Source organism: Perognathus longimembris, chromosome 2, assembly GCF_023159225.1.
Source record: "Perognathus longimembris pacificus isolate PPM17 chromosome 2, ASM2315922v1, whole genome shotgun sequence".
In the NCBI taxonomy this organism is placed as follows: Eukaryota; Metazoa; Chordata; class Mammalia; order Rodentia; family Heteromyidae; genus Perognathus; species Perognathus longimembris.
Window position 1 is genome coordinate 74,029,208 of NC_063162.1, and position 25,109 is coordinate 74,054,316.

The following is a 25,109-nucleotide window of genomic DNA, read 5'->3' on the forward strand; positions in this document are numbered from 1 at the left end:
AAACATATAGAATTCTGCCAGGTACCAGTATTGCATGCCTAGGTACACCGAAGCTTGAGAGCTGAGGATCACGTTTCAAAGCCAGCTCAGGCAAGAAAGTCCAAGAGACTCTATCCCTAATTAACAACCAAAAAGAAAAAAACAAAAAGCAAAACATAGAAGTGGAGCTGTGGCTCAAGTGGCAGAGCACTAGCCTTGAGCACAAAAGTTCAGGGACTGCTCTTAGGCCTTGAGTTCAAACTCCAGGACTGGCACCAAAAAAAAAAAAAAAAAAGTGCAGAATTACACCTTCAGTCAATAATTCATGGCAGCTGGTAAGCCACATGCCACTTTTTGACCCTTACTCAAATGCTCATTACTGGCAAACTTTTCACACACACACACACACACGTGGAGAGTCTGAGAAGGCCTAAGGTAGAAATACATTGCCAGGAATATAGCTCTCTGGTGTCCAACTTCTGGAAGAGAAACCAGGAGGAAGTGATCCCACAACAGTGTGTGTACAAAGTTAAATGACTCCACTTCTCCTTTAAGACCCCAACCATAACCAACTCCAGCCAAAGGGGATGTTATAGTACCTTTGATCAACGGTCCCCATTTCTCTTAGACAATATCACACCATTTCTCCTAGACAGGAAAATAGTACTTTGTGTCTCCACAGCAGCTGCCTTCTGAAATTCCGTGAAGACATCATGTCATGTGTTCTGAAGATGCACAGACAGAGGAAGGGTACACAATGAACCAATGAACCTGGGCTCCTCAAAGACCCACCAAGCAGTCGGCCTGGGACTGTAATCTGGTTCCCAGGCCCGGATGAAGAAAACAGACAGGAAGGCTAAGAACAATGTTAAATGTATAGGTGTATCGTAACAGAATCAGGTCAGCCCCAACATGACTGAGTCACTCTTTTGGAATAGATGAACTTGTCAGTGAGCTAGTCTGGAGCTTTCTAGAAAGATGGGCTCTGACCAGTGGGGGGGGGGGGGGTGGCAAAGAGAGGCGATTCTCTCTGCATTGTGCACCCGGAGACTAGAACCCCCAATGGGAGTTCTCACAAGCCAGCACTTGCTCCCACTCATGCCCGTCTTCCTCTGACAAAACCTGTCCTCAGACTTGGAAATAATGAGGAGGAGGAGAGGCAGGGAGCTAGCCCACTGCTTGACTGGTGATTTATTATTTTAATTAAGGTTTCATTTGCTTGTTCTTCATTGTGGATGGTACCTGTGATTTCCCTGTGAGTTCTGCACAGAAAAAGCTGGAAGAAAAAATAAAATGAAAAGGGTTTTCTGCCACAAAGCCTAAATGCACACATATAAGGTTTTGGGAGAGGGAGAAATGGAAAGAAAGGAAAATAAAACACTAATAAAACCATTCTTTGCATGCAGAAATGAGGTTCAAAGGCCGCAACTCCTCAGGGAGAGAAACTTCTGAGAGTTCTGTCTCCTTGCAAAGCTGACAGGACTGGAGAGGAAGGAGTGATGCTCTTCACACTTTGTGCCCCCCAGTCTTTATTCTAATGTGCTATCTAGACCTTTCTGCACCCCCTCAAAACCTGCAGGACCCCCTTCCGCAGACAAGACCACCAAGAGCTCCAGCCCCAATCTAATGGTGTATGCCTGGCATAGCCCCCAAGTGAGGGGCAGAACTCCAGGTGACAGACAGTTCTAGAAAACCTATGACATGGCACCTGTGTTGAACACATTTTGTGCATTGTCCATTAAACTCTTGAAACAAGACAGTGGAAGACACCAATTTGCTCTGTATCTTGTTTTACTGATAAGACACAAAGAGGTTGTTACATGGCTCACCAGATTTGCACAGGTAGCCAGAGAGATTCGAACCTAGGACATTCTGATATCAATGTCTGTGATTTAATCCTTATAATGCACAATTCAGTTCAGGGGTGAAGATGAGAGGGAGCAAAGAACTTCAATGTCTGCCTTTGTGATGCCTCCCCAACTTCCAGCCCATCACAGCCCTCAGATGCTTCATAGTTTTATTTTGAACACACGAGTTTAACATTTAAAAACATAAAACTCTGTGTTTAAGGGAGGCAGATTAACAGCTCTAAACAAGCCCTGGCTTCTGAGTATAAGGACATGTGCAAGAGGAACCAGAAGCTGGCCTTGAACTCACCTAGCCCTCTCTAACAAGGCAGCAGGCACAGAATGGCATCCTCTCCCTGGAAGCAGAGAGCATGCAGGCCAAAGCTAGAATTCTGGAGATTTCATGTTCAAATATCTTGTAAGAGCGTTGTACGCTCGAACCCGCTCCATCTGCGAGCAGGAGTCTGTCTTCCTCCTGTCCCGAGGCCTCAGGCCCCGCACATTCTGCCTTCTCTGGCCCAGCTCAGGAGGCAAACTGGAACAATGCTGCCCTTGAAATGCGGCCATTTCAAAGACTTTATGAAGTCCACTGGGGCCCCCTGGTTATTTTGCAACAAGTCATATCCCATGAAGAAATTCACTACTCTACAGCACAGAACAGAAGAATATTAAAGGAAAACGCAAGGAGGGGTTGGCGGAAAGAAAGCCCCCTGCTGCTCTGTCTGGCAAGGATTGTGTCTGTTAGTCTGGAATCCTCTACAAAGAGGATGTGCAGAGGACACAGTGGCCTCGTACATCACCTGGGACAGTGCTGTCCCTGGAAAACATGACATGTGTCAGCAGAAGCAACCAGGGCTTTCTAAGGAGGCCTTTCCATGTTGAATTCACACACATTTCCTTTGCTTTTTCTTTTCTAACAAGCTTTAGCTTGTTAGATTATTTGGGGGTCCAGTCTGTTTAGGAGCTTAGGTTTGGGTGTTTGCTCCCCCCCCCCCCCAAGGAACTCTCAGAACAAAGCAACCTGGGCCATTAGAAGGTTCTGGTAGTTCAGGTGGTCACACAGCTCCTACTGGTCCTATTTAATCATATTTCCAAACAGAATCAAAACACTGGAGATGGCAGGACACAAAAGAAATAACCACCAAATGAAAACAGTAGCCCAAAGAAAGGAGCCTGGCTTTTATTACCCTATACATCACCTAAGCCAAGCAGAGGTCTCTGGGCAGCACCAATGCATACAGTGGAGATGAATGGGACAGGCAGCAGCCAGTGGCTTCACCATGAGCCTTGTCACCATGCGTGGATCTGCCATGGCCCTGGTACCCAGACACACATGCACGCACACGCACACACATGCACATGTAGTAGACCATGCCAGCAGACAGGCATCCAGGAGTGAATATTCATTGGTGGCCAGTTGCCCCCCACCACCTTCCCACACTAGATGGTTTCAACAGCTGAGATGCAGGATGAAGTGGGGGATGGGGGTGAAGTGAGGGATGGGGTGAGGTGGGGGATGGGGTGGCATAGTGGAGGATGGGAAATGGAAGGGGGAATGGAGGGTAGAGTAGGGGCTGCGGAGCCACCCTCCAAATGCCTCCTGACTTGAGAAGAACTTGCAAAAGGCAGCAATGGGGCAAAATAAAGGCCAGGGAAGGGGTGGGGCTTCCAGTGTATGGCAGGGGTTGGGGTGGGGGACTCTTCCAGCACCTGATTGTTTTCCACTGCTGGGCTGCCTTCAGGCAAATAATGAATCTGCTTTATCTCCTGCCCCTAAAAGAAAAATAAGGAAGCAAGGGGTGATAAAAGGGGATAGTGAAATCTGCTAGCCAGGCAGGAGGAATATGAAGAGAGAACATGGAAGAGTAAGGAATAATATTAATGTTGAAAGCCAGAGCTTGGTGACTCACACCTGTAATCCCAGCTACTCAGGAGGCTGAGAACTGAGGATTGTGGTTCAAAGCCAGCCTGGGCAGGGAAGTCTGCGTCTGACATTCTTATCTCCAATGAACCACAAAAATGCTAGCAGTGGAGGCATGGTCCGAGTTGTACAGCAACAGCTGTAAGTGAAAAATCTAAGTGAGAGTACAGGGCACTGGAATTCAAGCCCTGGTACTGGCACACAAATCAAAATTCAAAGACCCAACATCCAGAGCACCTTTTCACTCATGCACACACACACAATCGTGTTCCGAGGATACACAAAACGCATGTGAAGCACAGGGTGGACAGAAGGTGTCAGATCTAATGAGCAAAGCCACCTGGAGAGAGGTCTCCAGCCCCAGACGGCTATCTCTGCTGTCAGCGCCTGTCACCTGCCAAGCTCTCACCCCCACTCAGAACCCACCAAGTCCACAAGAACCCTACATTCTTGCGGGCCAGCGACAAGCCACAGAGCAGGCAGAATAAAAGATTTTTTAATAGATTGCCCCGGGAAAAGCCAGGGCCCTTTTGGGAGCTACCAAAATACCTGATTCTGACAAGTAAACAGAAGGGCCAGCCAGGGACCAGGCAGGGCGGCCGAGCCGCTCACAGCCCATCCGTCATTTTGACAAAGCAACTTTCTGGTCACCGGTGAGGCACGTTTAAAGACATCTGCACAGTTGACCCTGACCACCAGCAATCATGGAGCCTTTCAAAGATCCCCATGGGGCAGAAGTTCCAGCCTGGCTGCAGCCCTTGTCTGTGCAACACCATGGGCCCGGGTGCCTCTGGTGGTGAAGAGGGAAAAGGGCTCTCCTGAGGCTCTGTCTACATTGCAACTGACCACAGTCCACGTCCAGTTAGCCTGAGCAATGGAAGATGGGACACAAGGGGCAGGTGTGTTAGCCCTGGCAAAAAGTCCACAGACATGAAAAGCCCACGCTCAACTCCACGCTGGGCTTGCTCTGACTCACTCAGGGCCATTAGCCCTGTGCTTTCCGCACCCAAACCTCCCCAAGGGCCCCCCCTAGACATGTCAGGAAGAACTGGAGGAGCCCTCGATTTATTTCCTAGGCTTAGAACGTCCATTTAATCTACTCGCTTCCATTTTCAAACTCATTAAGCCATCAATAAGTGCCAAATTTGTATACAATCCATTTCTGAGAGGAAGAAGCTATAAAGAAATCCAAGAAGCCAGTTACACACAGAGTATCATTAACATAAACTTGTTGCTAAGGTGGGCCTCCTTCCCCAAAGGAAAAATAAAATCAACCACGGTTAGGCTTCTGATTGTTTGCTTGCATGCTTGCTTTGTGCCAGTCCTGAGGCTTGAACTCAGGGCCCAGGTGCTATCCCAGAGCTTCTTTGTGCTCAAGACTAGAGTCCTACCACTTCAGCCATAGCTTCACTTCCAGCTTTTTTTTTTTTTTTTTTAGAAGTTTATTGAAGGTAAGTATTTCACAGGCTTTCCTGCCTGGGCTGGCTCTGAACCACGGTCCTCAGATCACAGGAATGAGCCACCAGCACCAGACTAACCATGGCTAGTTTTAACAAAGATTTCCCCGTAAAAAAGATTTCCCCGTCACAAAGTAGCTAGTTTCTCAGGAACAATCCAAATCTAGACAAGAACATCCACAGCAAAACATAATAGCCTTTCACCAAATGGCATTTTTTGGCTAGAAACATGTTTTCCTGAGGACTAAATGTCTAACACTGAAGAACTCAAATCCATCTGACTAAAAATCTATGAATATGTTTGAGCCACTGCTGCAGGCCAGGGACTATGCCAGGCTTCGCAGGGGGCAGAAGATATGAATTAGATACACACTCTGCCCACAGAGACCTTCCAGTCCAAGAAGGGAAGGGCCAAGGCATCAGCAGCAATATACCTGACCTGTTACTGCAAGAGTGACAAGAAGCACTGGTCACCAGTTCATAGAGGGGACAGTTGGGTCCCAGCAAATTCCCCTGCCACAAGATCCCCCAGATCTCCCCAGATCTTGAGATATCCTGTAGATCACTGCAAGTGCTGCAGTACAATCTGACCTACATATCGCAGCCACCTGGGGTCTCACAGCCCACAAAGAAAGCTTCTTCCAGGAAGGCCTCGGGGCTCACTCCAACCTGGTGCAGGCCTCACTAAGGACTGTGTGCAAAAACCATCTGCTTCAGACACAGTGGGGCAGTTAGTGCCCTGCTCTGTGAAGTGATAACACTTAACACGCTTTCCTAGCTTTCCAAATCAGATATGTTACCAGTAAAATATAAAGTACAACCACCTTAGAGTTCCATCAACATTCCAACAATTATGCTATTGCACCGGCCATAAGCAGAAATATTTCTCTTTTTAATATTTTTATAGGAAATATAGATGCCTTTCAATTTGACATGGAATTCTGCCTTCAAAAATAATGTAAGTGTAGCTGGGCACCGGTGGCTCATGAAAATGATCCGAGCTACTCGGGAAGCTGAGTTCTGAGGATTGCAGCTCAGAGCCAACCGCAGCAGGCAAGTCCCTGAGACTCATTTCCAATCAACTGTCAAAACCCAGAAATGGAGGTGTAGTGAGCGTGTTAGCCATGAGCAAAAAAGCTAAGGGTCAGCGCCCAGGCCCTGAGTACAGGGGAAGGTGGTAGAGAGTGTTAAATTGCCTTGCTGGTGCTATATGCCCCCTCAGAAGAGCTAATGTACACGAGTCCAGAAAAGGATTCAGAGTCAAAATACAAAGTACAGTTTCTACTGAGCATGAATTGCTTTTATTCCCTCATAGTCAAAAAAATATTCTAAGTGGACCCTTGGTAAGCATTATCTTACTGTGCATCATTAGACAGCTTGAGGGATCTTGGAAACAAACAGCCATCTTACAGTGTCGTCATGCAACTTTCCAGCCATCAAACACAACTTTCAAAGTACTAAGACAACACAAGACACCCTGAGGAGGCAGGCGCCACTCAGTCCCAGGAGAGTCAGGAGCGGAGGGGAGAGCCCGGGGACAGACAGAGGAAATGTGAGCACACAGGTGTTTTTTAAGCTGTAGATCTGTCATCTAGGGAGTAGAAGAGTAGAGAAAATGTCTTGGTTGCATCTTGAAGCTTCCCAGTATTTAAAATAAGGAAGAGCCAGTTTAAAAAGCAAGGTCAAAGAAAGATATGTAAACAGACTTTGTGGTGTTGAGGTTTGAATGCTGGGCCTCATGCCTGTTAGGCAAGCCCTCCACCACTGAGCCTCACCTCCAGACCAGTGATTTGTGATATCGGGTCTCACTTCATGCTGGGCCATGGGCCAAACCATGATCCACCCATTTCAGGCTTCCCGTCATAGTTGGGATGACAGGCACACACCATCACATCCGACTATCAGTTAAAAAGAGATCTTATGAGCTTTCTGCTAAGGCTGGCCTTGAACCTGATCCCCCCACCTTAACCTCCCAAATGGAAAGAATTGCAGGCATGAGCCACAGACGCCTGGCTCAAATAAACAGAATTCGCATGAACCCAACACACAGTTTTGAGGGCGTTCACTACATGGAAGTCCCAACACACACACAAACATATGCACATCAGTGTGTTCATAACAGTCGGTAACTCCCTAGCTGACATCATGATGTGAATTCGGTGGCCACCGGCCGTCACTGACTGTACCAGGTACTGAGAGATCAAGATATCTGAGGAGGGGTCTGCTACTCCCACCATCTATTACACCTGTCCCTAGCTCCAACAATCGCCAGGCCTTCCAGCCTACATCTAAGTGTGCGGAAATTCTGATTAATTACAAGAGCAAAGAAGCCAACTGTGTATCTCATAGATAGGTGCATAAATGAGGACAAAACATTACAGAGTAAAAGAAAGGAGTTGGAGGGGGAAAATCTCTCCATGTAAGTTTTCCTTCTAAGCTATAGGAAGTCCTGAAGCCATACCCAGCAATGGGCAGACATCACAGTGAGATTTGATCTCAATTTCTAATCCCCAAAAGCTGACTCAACACCAGGACCAAGATACTGATCTATAGCAGGGTGGGAAGGATCCAAGGCTCCAAGAAAGAGCTGCATCCATGGGCAGCGTCAGCCAAGACGCAGAGCAGACAAGCCCCACGATCAACTGGGGACCCAGCCTGGAAGTGAGAGAGAGGCAGAGGAGAAACCAGAGCTAATGGTGTGTTGCAACTGTGGGAGGAGTTCTCTTCTGTGTCATTTCAACATTATCTTTCCTCCCCACATAGGAGGAAGCTGTTACAATTTCTCCTGGACATTTATTCACCAAGCTAAACTGTAACAGCACAGAATGGTTAGTGACAAATATTTACTATCATCTCCCCAAACACTTGACTCCGCTCTGAGCTGGCACTTCAGCTCTCCCAGCTGCACTCCTGGGCCTTCCGTGCTTGGACGAGGCCCCATGCCTGGGGGCCGTGTCCAGCTCCTGTGGCATGTGCAGGAACACCAAGCCACTTCCCTGTGCCCATCAGAGGCTCAAAGCAAGAGTTAAAAACTGACCAAGCAAAACAAAACACAAAACCTGGAGATCTGTGCGGCATCAGAGAAATGCTGGGCGATCACAAAGAAAACAACAGAGTAAAAAACTAATAAAGATGGGAGTGATAATGGTGAAACCCTGGAACTGTAGAATGTCAAGCTAGTTTGACTTTTTTTTTAAGGGGTCTCATTCAGATATGGCAAAGTGAAGCCAGGCCCTGATTGCTTACCCCTGTGATTCTAGCTAGTCAGGAGGCTGAGATCTAAGGATCACAGTTGAAAAAAAGCCTGGGAAGACAAATCTGTAGGGCTCTTTTTTTTTTTTTTTTTGGCCAGTCCTGGGGCTTGGACTCAGGGCCTCAGCACTGTCCCTGGCTTCTTTTTTGCTCAAGGCTAGCACTCTGCCACTTGAGCCACAGCGCCACTTCTGGCCGTTTTCTGTATATGTGGTGCTGGGGAATTGAACCCAGGGCCTCATGTACAGGAGGCAAGCACTCTTGCCACTAGGCCATATCCCCAGCCCTCTGTAGGACTCTTATCTCCAACTAATCAGCAAAAAGCCAGAAATAGAGGTGTGGCTATAGTGATAGAGCACCAAGCTTGAGCAGAAAAGGCCAAGTGAGAGGGAGAAGTCCCTCTCACTTGAGTTCAAGCCCCAGCGCACACGTGCGCGCGTGCACACACACACAGTGAAAGGAAGATTCACTAGCCTTTACAGTAAAGCATTTTGAGCAAATTCCCTGCTACTCTCACACACATTAAAATGTAACAGCTGGCCTGAAGGTAAACCTATAGTTGAAGAGAAAATTCTTACCAAGGACTTGTTAATGACTTCAGCCTGAAATATACCCCTAGTGCCCCAAACTCCATTCTCAGGGGCCCCCCACACCACAAAATATACAAATGTATACACATAGTAATCATAAAAGCTAGCACAAAGAATCATAGCTATTTCCAACTAATCAGATATTCTACCCCAGAGTTAATATCTCTGGTTTGTATAAGTTAATCAATTTTTCAAAGCACTGAAGCAATAAAAGATAACTAACTTCAAAACTTTCTCGAACATAATTTAATCTCTTTTTTTCCTTATGTAAAAAGTGTTTCTCCCATCATGCAGTGCCTCAGGACATTATTAACATAAATGTTCAATAAATATGTGACAGATTTAATGACCATCAATCAGTCGCCTTCCAATTTCAACCCAGCAGTGCAGTTCCAGTAGTGCCCCCTCCCCCCAGGCTAAGCTGGCCTTTCCCTCCCCCACCCCACACTCACAGGAGGCTCAGGGTGAAGGGAAGAGCCCATTCACTGGAGGATCACACATTGAGAAACACTTTACTGCAGCACAAACTAAGAGATATCTGACTGGACCACCTCATTTTATTTTTAGTTTGCCCCTGACCTCCCATAAGTACATTGAAACAACCTGTCAAGATAAACATCTGCCTTGAAAAAAGTTAAAAGATTCTGTTTCTGTAGGTCAACATCAGACAAATATCAACACTTTTATAACATCAAAATCTGGGGACTCGAGTTTTCTTCCACATGACCAATAAATTTGCAAAATAATGTAAGAAAATGTCTCTTCAGCCTGGTCTAGCTAATCCTAGCTAATCAGGAGGTTAAGATATGAAACTGGAGGTTCAAAGCCAGCTAATGAGGGAAGGAAAGTGGGAGGGAGGGAGGAAGGGAGGGAGGGAGGGAGGGGAAAGGGAAAAGGAAGGAAAGAAGGGAGGGAGGGAGGGAGGGAGGGAGGGAGGGAAGGAAGGAAGGAAGGAAGGAAGGAAGGAAGGAAGGAAGGAAGGAAGGAAGGAAGGAAGGAAGGAAGGAAGAAGAAAGGGAGGGGGAAAGGGAGGGAGGGAGGGAGGGAGGGAGGGAGGAAGGAAGGAAGGAAGGAAGGAAGGAAGGAAGGAAGGAAGGAAGGAAGGAAGGAAGGAATTGACCTTAGCTGGCAGGAAACAGGAGAAAACCACTATCTTAAATAAGTCCCCTGACATGGCCCATGGATCTCCAACAGAAGTCACCAGACCCTCCTCTTGCCAACTCCTTCACCAATTCTCATCTGAGCACCCTCTCAGGCAGGCCAAGGACACCAGGACTCGGTACTGGTGCTCACTTACGTGCCAGTGGGCACATGGTAGCTCACTCTGGTGCCCGCTGGGCATGGCCACCACTGTTTCCAGCACATATGAAAACAGGAAGTTGCCACAACTGGGTCTCACAGGCCCCATTCCGCCCAAGGAATAAAGCTCCATGGGGCCGAAGTGTTCCCAAACCAGAGAACGGCTGATTGATCTACGTCTGCAAATTCAGAGTGCTGTATTCACAGTGCTCTGTGAACATGGTACGGTTTCTGCTATTACACCATAAATCTCAGGAGCAAGACGGAACCCGCAGACCAAGAGCACCTCCAGAGTGGGTGAACTTGTGACACAATGAGACTGTTAAAGAGAGTGGGGAAGGTTCTAGAGCTGGCAGAGATGTGAGCCAGGCAGACCTTGTTGTGCTCTGAGCTCAGAGACTCCTTTGCTATCTTGGCCCAAACAATTGCATTCAGCTAGAAAAGGAAAGGAAACATGAATCGTCCAGCAGCTGTAATAAGATGCTCTGAGTAAATGTGCTATTTCTCCACTCGCTGGGGAGAGCGCTGGGAAGGGCTAAAGGAACCTCAAGCGAGATTATTGCTGAGGTTTAGAGATTGGCCTCAAAGAGGAACCTCATGAAGCCAGCCTCAAAAATGAGAAAAATAGTTGAAGAAAGAGGAAAACAGCAAGATAAAGATGTCAAAATTCCAATCTCGGAGGCTCTAGGCAGCTCCTGCCTGGCCAGGTGGCTTCCTTCAGGAATAATCCTGCCGGGCCTCACCACAGCCCCAACGGCCAGCAAAGGCTGAGGGGCCCCACCACACCCAAAACACCAGGACCAGCCCACGCCTGCAGACCAGAGCCAGAAATACCCAGCTGGCTCGAATCCATTGATTTGACCAAGAATACAACAGAGATTTCATAAATGTATGCTTTGCTCAACTTGAGTGAGCCAATCACTATCTCCTTAATTTTTATTATCACCGTCATCTCTTCGGAAGTGGCTCTGGGGTGTTACTTGTGACCTTGGATGGCAATTCCCCCACAGCCGGGAGTTTGGAGGACATTGTGGCCACTGCCAGCTTCTCCTTTCTCTCTTGTGGAATTACCTGCGTGAAACCTTAACATTGCCAGTGGCTTTGCAGATGGATCTATGAACTTCTTACTTGGCAGCTCTGGGTGGATCCTACCCCATTACACAAAAAGGAAAAGAAAGAAAAACCCATTACTACACGACATGTACATACAATAAGGCCTTTGTCCTTCAAAGGAAAACATAATTTTCAACAGCCAGCTTCCAGAAGCCAAGGGAGCTAACATCCAAAACCTAATATAAACATGAAGGCCTGTGTCAAGATTTCAGAGTTAGCCTCAGCAGGCGTGGCTGGAACTGACAGGGGACGTCGGCTCCAGGATGGGGGCTGCTGCCACTGTGGCTTGAGCGGGAGGAAGTGAGTGGGTCGCAGAATGTCCGGCCCTGCACCTCTCCACGTGTGTCCTCAACCTCCACACATAACAGCAGGTTATCCCGCCCCTTCATCACTCATAAAAGCATCACTCAAAAAGCATGTCTTACAGGTCATAGGTCGCCAGCGACCTGCTGCAAGGACCTCTCTTTTCAAGGAAAAAGGAGTGTTTTGTCATGATTATTTAGGATGTCTTTTACGGAAGAGGGTGACCTTCTGGAACAAACTCTCAGAGAAAGGCATGTTTTGGAACTTGATGTTCCATCCCCAAGGAGCTCGCCAAGTGTTAATGTAAACTATAAACAGGAAACTCCAGCCCCCGGGCGAGGGAGCTGGGCAGTGGAAGTCCTGACTAGGGACAGCCTGGACCCTTAAGACCAGAATTCACAGTGGGGAGAACCATGGAAGGGAGTTGCATTTACCAAGATGCATTGTGCTTATCAACTCATTTGTTGAATCAAATGTAAAAATAATACATATATATATCAATTAAAAATAATAATAATAATTCACCCAAACAGTACCACCAGCCAGACCCGCTGGTCACAAGCGTTCAACGCTGTGTGGTCTGCCTGGCTCACTCGTGCAAACCCACTAGCAGGGGCCCCCTGGGCCTTCCGTGCTTGGACGAGGCCCCATGCCTGGGGGCCGCAGCGGTCCCCAGGCTGGCTGGGAAGCAGGATGCTGGACCACGTCACCACCCAGAAGTGCCAGGCCCAGGGGTCCCTCGGTGATGAGTTTTACATTTTTGCTTCCTGTCTGCCACTTCCTGACCAAGGTCAAGGCCCCCACTGGGCCTCACTGCAGCAACACTGGTGCTGACCATGGCTGGAGGGCAGATGGAGGAAGTGAACGCTTAGGGTAAGCATAAGGGAGGAAAGTTGTACCCTGGTGGCTCATACCTATAATCCTAGCTACGCAGGAGGCTGAGATCTGAGGATTGCAGTTCAAAGCCAGTCTGGGCAGGAAAGTCCATGAGACTCTTCTCTCCAATTAACCACCAGAAAAAAAAAGTGGAGCTATGGCTCAAAGTGGCAGAGCACTAGCCTTGAGAAAAAGAGTTCAGGGACAGCATGTAGGTCCCAAATTCAAGGCCTAGACCAACAACAACAACAACAAAAAAGTAAAATAAAATAAGGGAGCAAGCCACCTCACAAACCCCAAATATAGCCAGGCTTTCTTTCCTCCATGTAAACACCTGTCACAGGTATAGACAACACACTGCATTACCAACATCCCCCCAACCCCAAGGCCAGCCGGTAGCCATCACGTAGCATTCAGAAGGGACTGCCTGGTCATGTGGGAAGCACTTCCTATGTTTCCACAAGCTTTGAGAACTGCCTGAGTTTAAACTCACAAACCAGACACAGAAGGGCACCGCGATGAAAGCAGCAATACTCAACATACCCAAAGCCAGATGACTTATAGAGTCAAACACGGGTCAGATGCGGTGGTACATGCTGCAGTCTCAGCTATGTAGGAGACAGAAATGGGAGGATCATAGTCTGAGGCCAGCCTAGGCAAAAAGGTACTGACATCCTACCTCATAAACCAAGCTGGGACTGGGAACTCATCTCCAGAAGAAACCAAGCACCACTGTGCTTAACATTCTTCTACTGAGGTTTTCACCCTAAAGACGATTCTGTTGACAATGGTGAGGATGGAGTTTGCAAACACCCTCACACTGAACTCTCTACCAGCAGTCCAGCCAATGCCTCCCACCACTGACTCAGAACTGCTTTACTGACTGCATTCATGACTAAGGCTCAGAGACAGCCTGGAACCTGTCCAATGACACATAGCCACCAGGCAGCCTGGGTAAAACTTGAACTCATCACCCCCTCATCCTTCAGCTATATGACACTGGTAAGAACATTAACATTTTTCATGGGGGAAAAAAAGAAAATGTATATCTTAAAACTTATATCTTCAGATACGGAATTATATCATAGTATCTTTACAGAAAACTTGTATATCTATCATAGTAGTTGTTTATACTAGTCAGTTTCTTTCATACTGTCACTCTTTTTTTTTTTAAGTCTCAGTGTAGTCCGGCCCCTTCATCATTGCACTACAGAAACATTCCAACAACATTCAAAGAGAGAAATATTGCTTCCATCCATGAAATTAGTTTGGGTTTTGATGCTTTTGAAAGCTTCATGTGCCAGACACTGGTGGCTCACAACTATAATCCTAGCTATTCAAGAGGCTAAGATCTGAGGATAGCAGTTCAAAGCCAGCTCTGGGCAAGAAAGTCCATGAGATTCTTATCTCCAATTAACCACCAGAAAACCGGAAGTGGTGCTGTGGCTCAAGTGGTAGAGTGCTAGCCTTGAGCTGAAGAGCTCAGGGACAGTGCCCAGGCCCTGAGAGCAAGCCCCATGACGAAAAAAAAAAAAAAAAAAAAGCTCATGTGCTACTTACATATTCACCTTTGGGAAGATCTTTTAAAAGAAAGCTCAGAAAACTGGGGACCTTTGCATGAAATTTTCCAATTCTCTTTGGCACACTGAAATTTTTGGATTCCCATCCATGGGGTTCTACCAAAACCCCTGTAAGATGGACTCAAGTCCCTGTGTCCACATACAGGCGTGGAGCCCAATTAAAGATGGAGACGGGTTCACTTCTGCAAAGTCTGAAAAAATGCTGAGACAGTGCTGCCTGTCTAAGTCTCTGCAAGAGCTTCCCTCAGCCTTCCTCAGTCCCCGGCCTCACCCTGCACTCGCATGCATCTCTTGCCTCCGTAACTCTTCCTCCCTGTTCTTACTACATCTGTCCCGGTCTACCCTCAGCGGCACAACTCGTCCAATTAACCTGCTGGGCTCACTTCTTAGAACTCTCCATTGAGACCACAGAGGCAAAATGAAAAAGCAAAGCAAGCTCCCTTGGTTCTGATGCCGGCACTTAACGCACAGGAATTTAGGGGGAGCTGTGGGAAATCAACCAATTACCTCTCAGGAACAGCACCCCACTCTGGTAGCCCTGAGCCACAGCTGGGCCGCATATCCTCCTCTTTCAAGACAACTTCATTTCATTGGCCATCTCACTGGGCTTCATTTGTAGTCTGTTCATGTTCGCTTTGGTTTATTCCCATACCTTCTTTCCAACCCCTGCCCCAGGCTATCACCTGAGCACACCAACAAACCGATAGTCTGCTGTCCACACTCTGGCAACTACACTCTGGCAACACCATACACACACACACACACACACACACACACTCCTAGAGGCACTGAAACAGCACCTCTTACTGTGCATGTGGCAATGCATACACTACCTGATGCTGCCCCAGGACAGGAAGAGCTGACAGGAGAATTCACTCTCTGTCTCCCAGGCTGGTTCCCCAAGGCCTGAACCTCCACATTCCCACTCTAAGCTCAGCCACCTCTACCACTATGGGTCCACACCTCAGCAACCCTTCACCTGGAGTCCCCTCTCCCCACCATGGCCTCCAGCCAGGATCCTGCTGCAACCACCTCCCAGCACAGGTCTGAGTTTGTCTTATAGCTTTTCTCCCATTCCTGCAGACCTTCACCGTGGGTTTCTGCCCCACGAGGCTACCGGCAAGAACCCTTCCTCAAAGACAATCAGTCTGCATGTGCTCCAAACCAAGCTCAGGCTACCCATAATAAACAACATGGAGGTTGGGATGGGGTGTGAAAGGAAGGAAGGAAGAACAATATTATTGAATTTAGAACCTGTTATCCCTGGTGATTTGAATGGTGTTTGATAGAAATAAGCACTGAGAATCAACAGATCTCAAGATATATACTCAGCTCATTTGCTGAGCTTACCTAAGCTCAGCAAGCACCAGTGACCTCTCTGGGCCAGCAGTGGTGGTGTTACTTGTATTCTTTTACAGCACAAAGGGGTCAGACAGAAGCGGGCGAATGTGAAACACTGATGCCCTCTACTTACCCAACCCATTCCTATGAACTGCTTTTATTGTCTCTCCTTTCACTCTGCCTGACTCCCCCCACCCCTTCCATCTCCGATTCTCCTGGCTCACCTGATGTGTGCTCCAGGGTCTGGGATGGGCTCTCCTCCCTCTGAGTCCCTCCCTAAGCTTAAAACACAAGTCACTGTGGAAGTCGCCGTGAGGCCAGATGTGTGTGTGCAACTGAGGAAGGTGGGGGGGGAGGGCGCACAGAGTAAGTAGGTAGCAAAAACACAGTCAGGTCTGGAACTGGGTCAAGAGACTTCCACAAAGCGGGCCAGGAAAATCCCCAGGATGCCAGACCCCTCGGCAATTTTTCCAGAATTACGAAGCTTGTCGTCCCAACCCTGCCTGGCTGCCAAGGGAGGTACGAGTGTAGGTGACCCAGAGGTGCACAGAGGGAACTACTCTGCGAGAGAGGGACCTCCTCGCATGGAAAGTTTTTTTCGTGTTTCATAGAGAGCTAGGGGAAACTTAGACCAGGGTACACAGAACATCGGACCAATAAGGAAACAGTCTGCATGGGTCCATTCCAAGCCCAGAGGAACAGAGCACCGCCTTTTGCATTCACGAGGATGGGTGGGCTGGGCACGGCTGCCCTTGCAGCTTCCTTGGGGAATCGTGGTATCCCATTCCAACAGGAGGAAATGAGAATGCAAACAGAGGAGCACCCTCATCAACAATGTCCACAAAAACAAGCTATCCCAGAGAACTCTACTCATGCCACGTCTTAGGCCATGTGAGAGGTGTATACTGCTTTTAACTCCTTCTCAGCTCTAGGAGCAAGGCAGAGGGTTATAAAGTTGACCTCACTGTCTCAAGGTCATCATCAGTTATGTTTGAAGCCAGGCCGCCTGGGCCAAACCAAATGATAAGCTGTATGTTTCTTTGATGCTCCCTCCGAATTCCAGGTTCCATTTACACTATACAACCTCAAACCATGCTAACTGCCCTGCAAAGAGGCCCAGGTTAATGCTTTGGGGGCTGAAATGACTCTCCAAAGCCTCTGAAGGAATAGGTAGGCCATTCTTTGGTCATGAGTGATCAGCAGAAGCAAATGGCTTTAGTAGATGATAAACAGGCCTCACATCCCATTCTGTGCAACCTCAGGGCATTTCCTCTGCCTCTTTGGACCTGGACAGAACAGGACAAGGACAACCATCTCAGAGCTGTCATCCATGGGTGTGCAAGCACAATCCCATGAATTAGGGACCTTCTCAAAAACTGTCCTGTTGAAAGGCTATTTGCTATATCTCTTTCTAAAAAGCAGAGGGAGGGGAGGGCCGGGAAGGGGAGAGGAGGGGGAGGGAGGGGAAGAGAAGATCACTTCTTTAGTGAGCATCCAAACTCTAATAATACAAAACAATTTTGAGGAAAGTATACAATCCACACACATGTGCATACCTAGATATAGCATCCCTCAGTATACAAATAGGAGTCTCTCTCTGTCACACACACACACACACACGAATTGAATCGTGAGGCAATGTTATCTCCCTCATTCACAAAACCTTTACCTACCCCCCAGCCCAGATAACAGACATCTATCCTCTCCACCATTAGGATGCAGACAGTTAGAATCATGAAGAGGGTAGGAGGGTGGAGATAGAGTGTGTGTGTGTTGGGGGGAGTGGGGGCTTCTTGCTCCCTGATGGAGGGTTTTTGTGATTAAAGACTGAAGAGGAAAGACAAAGGAGGTCTGCTCTGCTTGTGCTGTCCCGGGAGCTCCCTGCTCCGTGGGCCCTGGCTCCAGATTCGCCTGGGGGGGGAGGGGGTGCAGCCACTGGTGACACCGCTTTCACTCTGTTCACATGGCTTTTTATGAGTACAGGGTCTCCTTCTGCACTGCACCCCTGGATTTAAAAGAGGAAATTTCAACCTCACAATCATGAGGGGCTTTTTTTGCTGAACAAAACGTATGCCAAACTAAGCTCTGCCTTCTGGTTTTGTGAGCCAGGGCCTCCGCCGCTCTCTCAGGTTTCCAGTCCCGAGCCCAAGGCACTGGCTCTGGCCACTTCCTCCAGCACAACTGGGGGTGGGGGGAGTCTGAAAAGCTGGGGCCCCCTGTTCATGGGCACTTGGTGGATTTGGGGGTGGCCACACATCCAGAGAACTGCTTCCAATCTGCTTATCTGGGTGTGGCTGGCTCCCATCAACCGGGCGGGCCTGACGTCAGCACAGGCACCAGTGTGTTTTCTTGGGCATTATGGGGGAAAATAAATCTAGTAACAAGGGGAAAAAAGTCGAAGAAAGCAGGGAAAAGCCCACGCCTGCCTTCCTCAGCGGCCCGTGAAAGGCCATCTTGTGAAGAAGGAAAGGCTCTGCTTGACTTTCCCACTCAAAACTGAAACCTGCGCATCTGGAACCTTGTGAAAGCTCGGAGCCCATCTACCTCCCGGCCTGTGTCCCTCCCACTCCAAAAGGAGGCGCCATCTCCAGCTAACAACCAGGTTATTGGTGGACCACACCTGCTCAGGCAAGATACTGGAGTCTATGTGGATGATGATATATGGAAATCAAATTATTCCTTGCTCCTCATGACCACACCACCCACCAACACCCTGGAGGTCCCCACAGAAAGGCCCTCCCTTCACCTTTGAAATATTCTGAGCTTAAAAGCAGATTCTGTGGGATTTTTTTTTCAAACGTTGACACTGTAATTATATGCAGGACTTTGTACCTCCCATTTCCTTCCAACTGTAACATTTCTAGATCTTTTTAAAGCATACATTGAGGTTAGCTTTTTTTTTTAGTACATGTTATGAAATAAGATATGAACTTGTGCCTAGCCTTAGCTACTTTTTTTCTGCCAAAAGGCCAGACCAACGAAAACTAAATACAACTATTTTCTTTATCCAAAGTTCAGTTGAAACTATTATGTACCTTCTTAATATACACATATAAACCTAGCTCAGGAACCCTGCTCACTCCTGGCAGGTCAGCTGAAATCATAACAAGATATTAACTAAGTAAACTCCCCCAAAACTCAAAGGAACGTCAAAGGGTAAAAGAGTTTCAATGGTCTTTCTTTCTCCTTCTCCTGGTTTTCTCTTTCACAAATTGTCTGTGTTTCCTGGTTATAGGCATATGCTCTAGAGACAGACAGTATGGGCTGTAGGTGTCAGCACACTGTTTCAGTAAATAAATTATTAATATTTGGTGCATTAAAAAGCAGCCTAACCAAGCAAGCTACCTGGTGTCATGAGTCTCTAGAAAACAGAGGTTAACGTCTCAAAGGAACTGCATGTGAATGAAAGGAAATAACTCAGGTTTAGAGAACTGTCTGGCAAATAGAATGTGTTTTGTAAACGTCTGTGTGTGAATTTTATCAATCTGTTAAAGGAATCTCCCTTTAGACATAAGTGTAAGGATGCCAAACCGCCTCCGGGCCATACAGAAGGACTGGAAACCCATGGAATGCCATGGCTTCCGGTCCGGGGGACATGCAGGGAGCATATGAAAAGAGAACCAGTGGGCCATCACCTCTTACTCAACTTTCCCAAGTCATTAAGAATGTTTGGGAAGCAAAACTGGCGGTGACAAGCTGGACCCTTTCACTGAAATCCCTGCCAAGGTCAGAGTAACCGATCTGTGAGTTCCATGTGCTTCCTAAATAATGGGGAGTCCTCCTGTCAGGCCCTCAAAAGACACCCTAACATCCTCTGTCCCTGACCAATCCCCCCAAGTGCAATTAGACAATACAGCTCTCAACTTGAATTCCATCAGGACTTTTCTCAAATACCCACTTTCCTTCCTTGAATTGCAACTAGTGCGTCTCTCAACATTCCAGTTTTTCACTACTGCAAAGTATCCGCTTTCAAAGAAAAGCACTATTTTTTAAAACCAGGGTACGAATACTGAAAAGGGAATATGCTATGTGGGAATTTTTTCATAATGTTATTTGGGAACAGTTTGTAAAACTCTGAACTGTATATTTAAACGTTATAAATAGTTATACTGCCAAAATGGTATTTTTACATGTGGTGTGCTCTCTCTGTCTCTCTGTCATTCTCTCTCTCTTTCCTCAATATATTTAAATATTACTTGGTCAGAGTAATTGCTGCTGCAATCTTAAGAGACTAAGATAAAATAATTCTCTTGCATTATGCAATGAGAGAAAGGAAAAAGGAAGATTCCCATATCCACACTCTGCAACTCAGAAAACAGCAATCAGGAACATAGGAGCGCATAAACACAGAACCTAGAGAATCCCTTTTTTTTGGGGGGGGGGGCGCAGCCATATTTATTGTCCCAACAACTGTGATGGATTTTTTTTCTTGGTTCTGTTGGTTTCCTTTTCTTCAGAACCTGGTAATCTTCAGAGACAGGCATTCACCTGATTCACCCCACCCATTTATCATGACAACGTTGACCTCATCTCTGGTCCTGACAGTTTTGGTAGTTTCAGCCCAGATGGCTGTGGCTTCTGCTAAACAAAGATGGATTCACTCTCCTCCCTCAGGGCAAGCTGACCTACTGGCAAGTAATCCTCTACCCCTTGGGGCCTGAATGTATTTCCAGGGGAACTTGGTGATGTGCCGGTTATAATCGACATTTTGCCAGAAGTGATTGGCGTGTAAGACACTGGCTTGGGGGAGGGGGGCGCCCACAGAGGGGTTGCTTGTAAATCTACATTTCATCTTAGAAATTGGTATTCATATAACTTAATCACACACATGCACACATGCACACATATACACACGTGGCTATTAGACTTAGAATGAACTATTATGCTCAAATAACTTGAAACAAATTATTTCTTGGCAGCTAGACTACTAGCCATCACCAGGGTTAACTAAGCTGCTGACAGCCAAGTGTCACTGCTTATTAAGGATGCTATTGTTGTTTCTTTCATCTTTTTTGTTTTAATTTTTTTGGTGCCAGTACTGGGCCTTGAACTCAAGGCCTAGGTGCTGCCCCTGAGCTTTTACATTCAAGGCTGGTGCTCTACCACTTGAGCCACAGCTCCACATCTGGCTTTTTAGTGATTCATTGGAGATAGTCTCACAGACTTTCCCTTCTGGGGTGTTTTCAAACTTGGATCCTCTGATCTCAGTAGCCAGAGTAGCTAGACTGACAGGCATGAGCCACCAGCCCCCACCTAGACTCATGCTTCTCAACTAGAAATAAAAGTTGGATTTGAGACTTTAGGCCACAACAGGCAAAGAAGCTCAGGAAAGAGATCCAAGATAACGTCTTGGCCTTACTCTTGTCCTTTGTCCATTTATCCCTTGCAGAGGCCATCTCTCCCCATCACAGTCTTGGTCCCTAGCCTTTATACCTCAGTGTTATTTCATCCTTTCCCTGCCAAGCCAAAGACACAACCACTGCGAACAAGAGCTGAGTGACGAGAAGTCCCCCCTCCCACCCTAGGCCCAGCTACTACAAACCATCGCATCACCAAAACCTCGTCACACAAAGTCCATCTTGACGACTTTGCCACACACATGAAAAGGTAAGAATTGTCTGCATGGTGAAATGCAAATTGACAAATGCCACAAACCCCAGAAATCCAGCTAGATACAACACAGGAGCCCTGTGCAGTTCAGTGCAATTGTGTCATCATGAAAAACAGAGCCTGCCACCTGGTAATGGTGTCACATGAATCCGGCCTGTCTGAGGGGCCATGGGGCTCACGGGATTCACATGGTGTGACCCCATACTTACCAGGCACACACACATTATGCAGGGGTTGTCTGTGATGAAGGGGATTTGCAGTATCTCTCCTTCTTTCTCGCATTTTGCAACAGACCCTGAAATGAAGAGGAATTTTTTTAAACCTTTGATTAGTAGCTTTATGACAATGTCTGAAATCATTACACTTTTAAAAACACCTTACCCAAATTTCAGAATTAATAAATTTTAAATGATCAGAACCACCAAAAACCAAACCCCCTTGAAATCCATTTCAATTACTTTTATTCGAATGGATTGGGTTGCTTTGTTTGTTTTTAAAGACCACTGTAATTGATGGTCATATTTTCTGTTCTTGGATTATTTAAGCAACATTCTAAGTATTTCTGTGGATCTTTAATAATGCTCTTCTGGTGAAAGCATTTATTTCAACTACGCGCACACACACACACTCAAAAAATTCAAGCAGGCCATGAGGGAAGATTTTAAATTCGAATCCTGGACTCTGTCGCTGAACAGGCCTTTTACAGGCATCTGCTATTTCGTGGAGGGTTGCAATCACTTTTTGCAAGGCAAGCCTCTGGTCCTTTAGAACCATTTTCTTTTCTGCACCAGGTGAGAGTAGAGCCTGCCCTTCACCTGCCTGGCACGTGTCGTTCCTATCTCCTTCTGCCACTGCCCTTTCAAAGTGTGGTGTTCTGCATTCAAGGTCTGGAAGGCCGGCACCGCACACAGACCTGCCTATCCCGGCAGACACACATCTCTGTGCGACCAGGAGAGGAGCGAGTGCGGGAAACGAGGAGAATTTTTAGATTGTAAAGGGGGGACACAATTGAAACGGGTTGGGAAGAACACTGGAAATCAGTCAGGGGATTTCATCAAAGAATGCCTCTTATCACTGCATTGGATTGGGGGAACCCTCCTCCCACCCCATCTCCACCTACTGCACTTCCCACCCCGTGTCCCGCTTCGCTCCATCCCGGCGGCCGGCGGGTGACAGGCGCCCGCCCAGGTGCGCAGTCCCCGGTGCCTTTCTGCCCAGGACCCCCGCCGCCCCTACCTGTCAAGAAGGAGGAGGCCAGAGACACGGGAACCCCCGAGCAATTGAGCAGCAGAAGGACGCAGCAGGTGATCCCAGTCGGGCGCCGGCGGGCTCGCCCCGCCGCAGCCTCGACGCCACGGGAGCTACGGAGCATCGTCCCCGGGGCTCCGCCGTCACAGTCGGGAGGGCTCAGGCCGGCGGTCGGGAGCCGGCGCGGAGGAGGGGGCGGGCGCCGGGGGCGGGGGCGGGGCGGGGCGGCCCTGGAGGGGAGGGGTCCTGCGGGCGCCGGGCGCGGTGTCCCGCGGCCGCGCTGCTCCGCTGCGGCGGGCGCTTCCGAGACAGCCGCCTCCCGCGCGTGCTCCGGAGGGGCCAGCGGAGGGGAGTGGAAGCCGGGGACCCACGGGGAGGAGCACGCGCTGCCGGGGCGCACGGCCACCCCGCCAGGCCCGGCCGCCGCTCTCGGCGCTGCACTGCGCCGCGGCTCCCGCCGCGCCCTCGCAGCCCGCCGCAGCCCCGCGGGCCCTGCGGGCTCAGCGCCCGGCTGGCGCGCGCGCTCCTCCGGCGGCGCCGCGGGCAGAGCGCACCCGGGGCTGCACGGCCCGCGCTGGGGAAGCCGGGCCGGGAGGGGCCGGCGATCTGGGCTCCCGGAGCGAGTCTCCCGGCCCCGCGCCCCGGGGTACAGATCCCAGCCGGGAAGCCGAGTCTCCCCGCCCGCGCGCCGCCTCCTCCTGCCCCGGGAGCCGCCCCCACCCGGGCCGCCGCCGGCGCTTGTTCTGGACGCCCTGGCGTGCGAGAAACCCGGGCACAGGACGACCCCGCAACTCGTGGACCGCGCGGCCTCCCCCGGCGAGGGTGGGCCGGGGGCTGGGGGGGCTGGGAGCTGCGCTTATGGATCCGCGCGCCCTGACACCGGGGACCCAAGCCCCACAACTGCGAAGGAGGGGACCAGCACTGCGCATCGCCAACGCCTTTCGCCCTTAAAAGAGGGACCGCGACTCGAGACTCCTCCCCTCCCCACGGTCGCGGGCGGAGCGCCCTGACTAATCATTCATTCACCGGCCAACGAGGGCGGGCCCGGGTACCCGCCCCGCCCCGGGATCCGCCCCGCCCCGCCCCACCCCGGCTCGCCTCCTCCCGCCAGGCGCCTGCCTTGCGGGTGCTGCACCAGGTCTGGTGTTGGGTTCTTTGATCCCCGGGATTGAATCGCCATCCCCGGCCCAAATAGCGGCCTCCTCTACCCCGAAGGGAAGAAGACTCGGGCTAAACTGCTAAGGGGTGCGGCGAGGAGGGCGGAGGAGGGCGGGGACCCCGGGCAAGAGCCAGGCGCTGACAGCGCCCCACAGTCTCCCAGTTACAGATGGGCCCAGTGAACCCCATGGAGCGTCCAGAACACACTCAACACTGACACACATACACACCACAACACCGACACAGACTCATGCACACTCACACAGCACACGCACACCAGAGACATGCACACACAACACACTCAACACAGACACACTCGCACACAACACAGACATATACACACACAACACAGACACACACCACACAGACACATACACACACTCAACAATGGACACTCACACCACACACAACACACACTCGTGCACATTCACACAGCACACACGCACACCACAGAGACCCACATGCACACAACACACTCAACACAGACACACACACAGTTGTACACAATCACACAGCATACAACACAGACACATTCATGCACATCCACACAGCACACATGCACACCAGAGATTCATGCACAGACACAACACACTCAACACAGACACACTCACCCAGCACAGTCATACTCACACAGCACACAACAGACACACTCATGCACATTCACACAGCACACACACCACAGAAACATGCACACAACACAGACTCGTGCACATTCACACAGCTCACACGCACACAACACAGACATACACAACACACTCAACACAGACACACTCATGCACACAACACAGACACACACACTCATATGCACATGACACAGACACACACTCATAACACACACAACACAGACATACTTGTACACATACAACACATACACACAACACAGACACACACTCATACACACTCACAACACACTCATACACAATACACAGAACATGTTCACAACACAGGCAACACAGACACAGTCATATACACAACACACACTCACCTACATACTCACACAAAACACATGCACATAACACAGAACACAACAAACAACATAACACACAATACAGACATCCATACAACACACCTATATTCACTCACACAAATCACATGTACACAACACAGACACAACACATATACACACAACAAATGCACACAACACACTCATAAAGAACACGACACAGACAGCACACATGCACACAACACAAACACACTCTCACATACCCACACAACACTCACCTACATACACCCACAAAACATACAACACTCATACACACAACACAGACTCACACTCATACAAAACACAAAACTCATACACAATCACACAACACACATACCATACACACATATAACATACATACAGTCACACACCAAAGTAAATAGAAACCAGGAGGCCTTCGCTTGCACTAGACTTCAGTGGGTTGGAATAGTGGCCCCTGCCATCTCCAACATGGAGCAAGCTGCTCTGTTTGCTTTCCCCATGCTGCATGCTGGCCACAGGTCCTCAGGAGTTGTGCAACAAAGCTCTTTGGGACAGAATCAACAGGTGTGTG

At 48.8% G+C, this 25,109-nt stretch overlaps 1 protein-coding gene across 1 annotated transcript in view; it reads right to left on the minus strand.

Annotated features, from left to right (window-relative positions):
- The window catches only part of Bmper (BMP binding endothelial regulator), a 213,671-nt gene extending 191,090 nt beyond the window's left edge, over positions 1 to 22,581 (minus strand). Inside the window, exons 1-2 of the mRNA XM_048339482.1 lie at positions 22,405 to 22,581; positions 21,378 to 21,463 (exon numbers count right to left, since the gene is read on the minus strand). Of these exons, the coding sequence (XP_048195439.1) occupies positions 21,378 to 21,463; positions 22,405 to 22,540 (222 nt within the window). The 5' untranslated portion in view covers positions 22,541 to 22,581. The remainder of the gene's footprint in view (positions 1 to 21,377; positions 21,464 to 22,404) is intronic.
- Between the last annotated feature and the right edge of the window lie 2,528 nt (positions 22,582 to 25,109).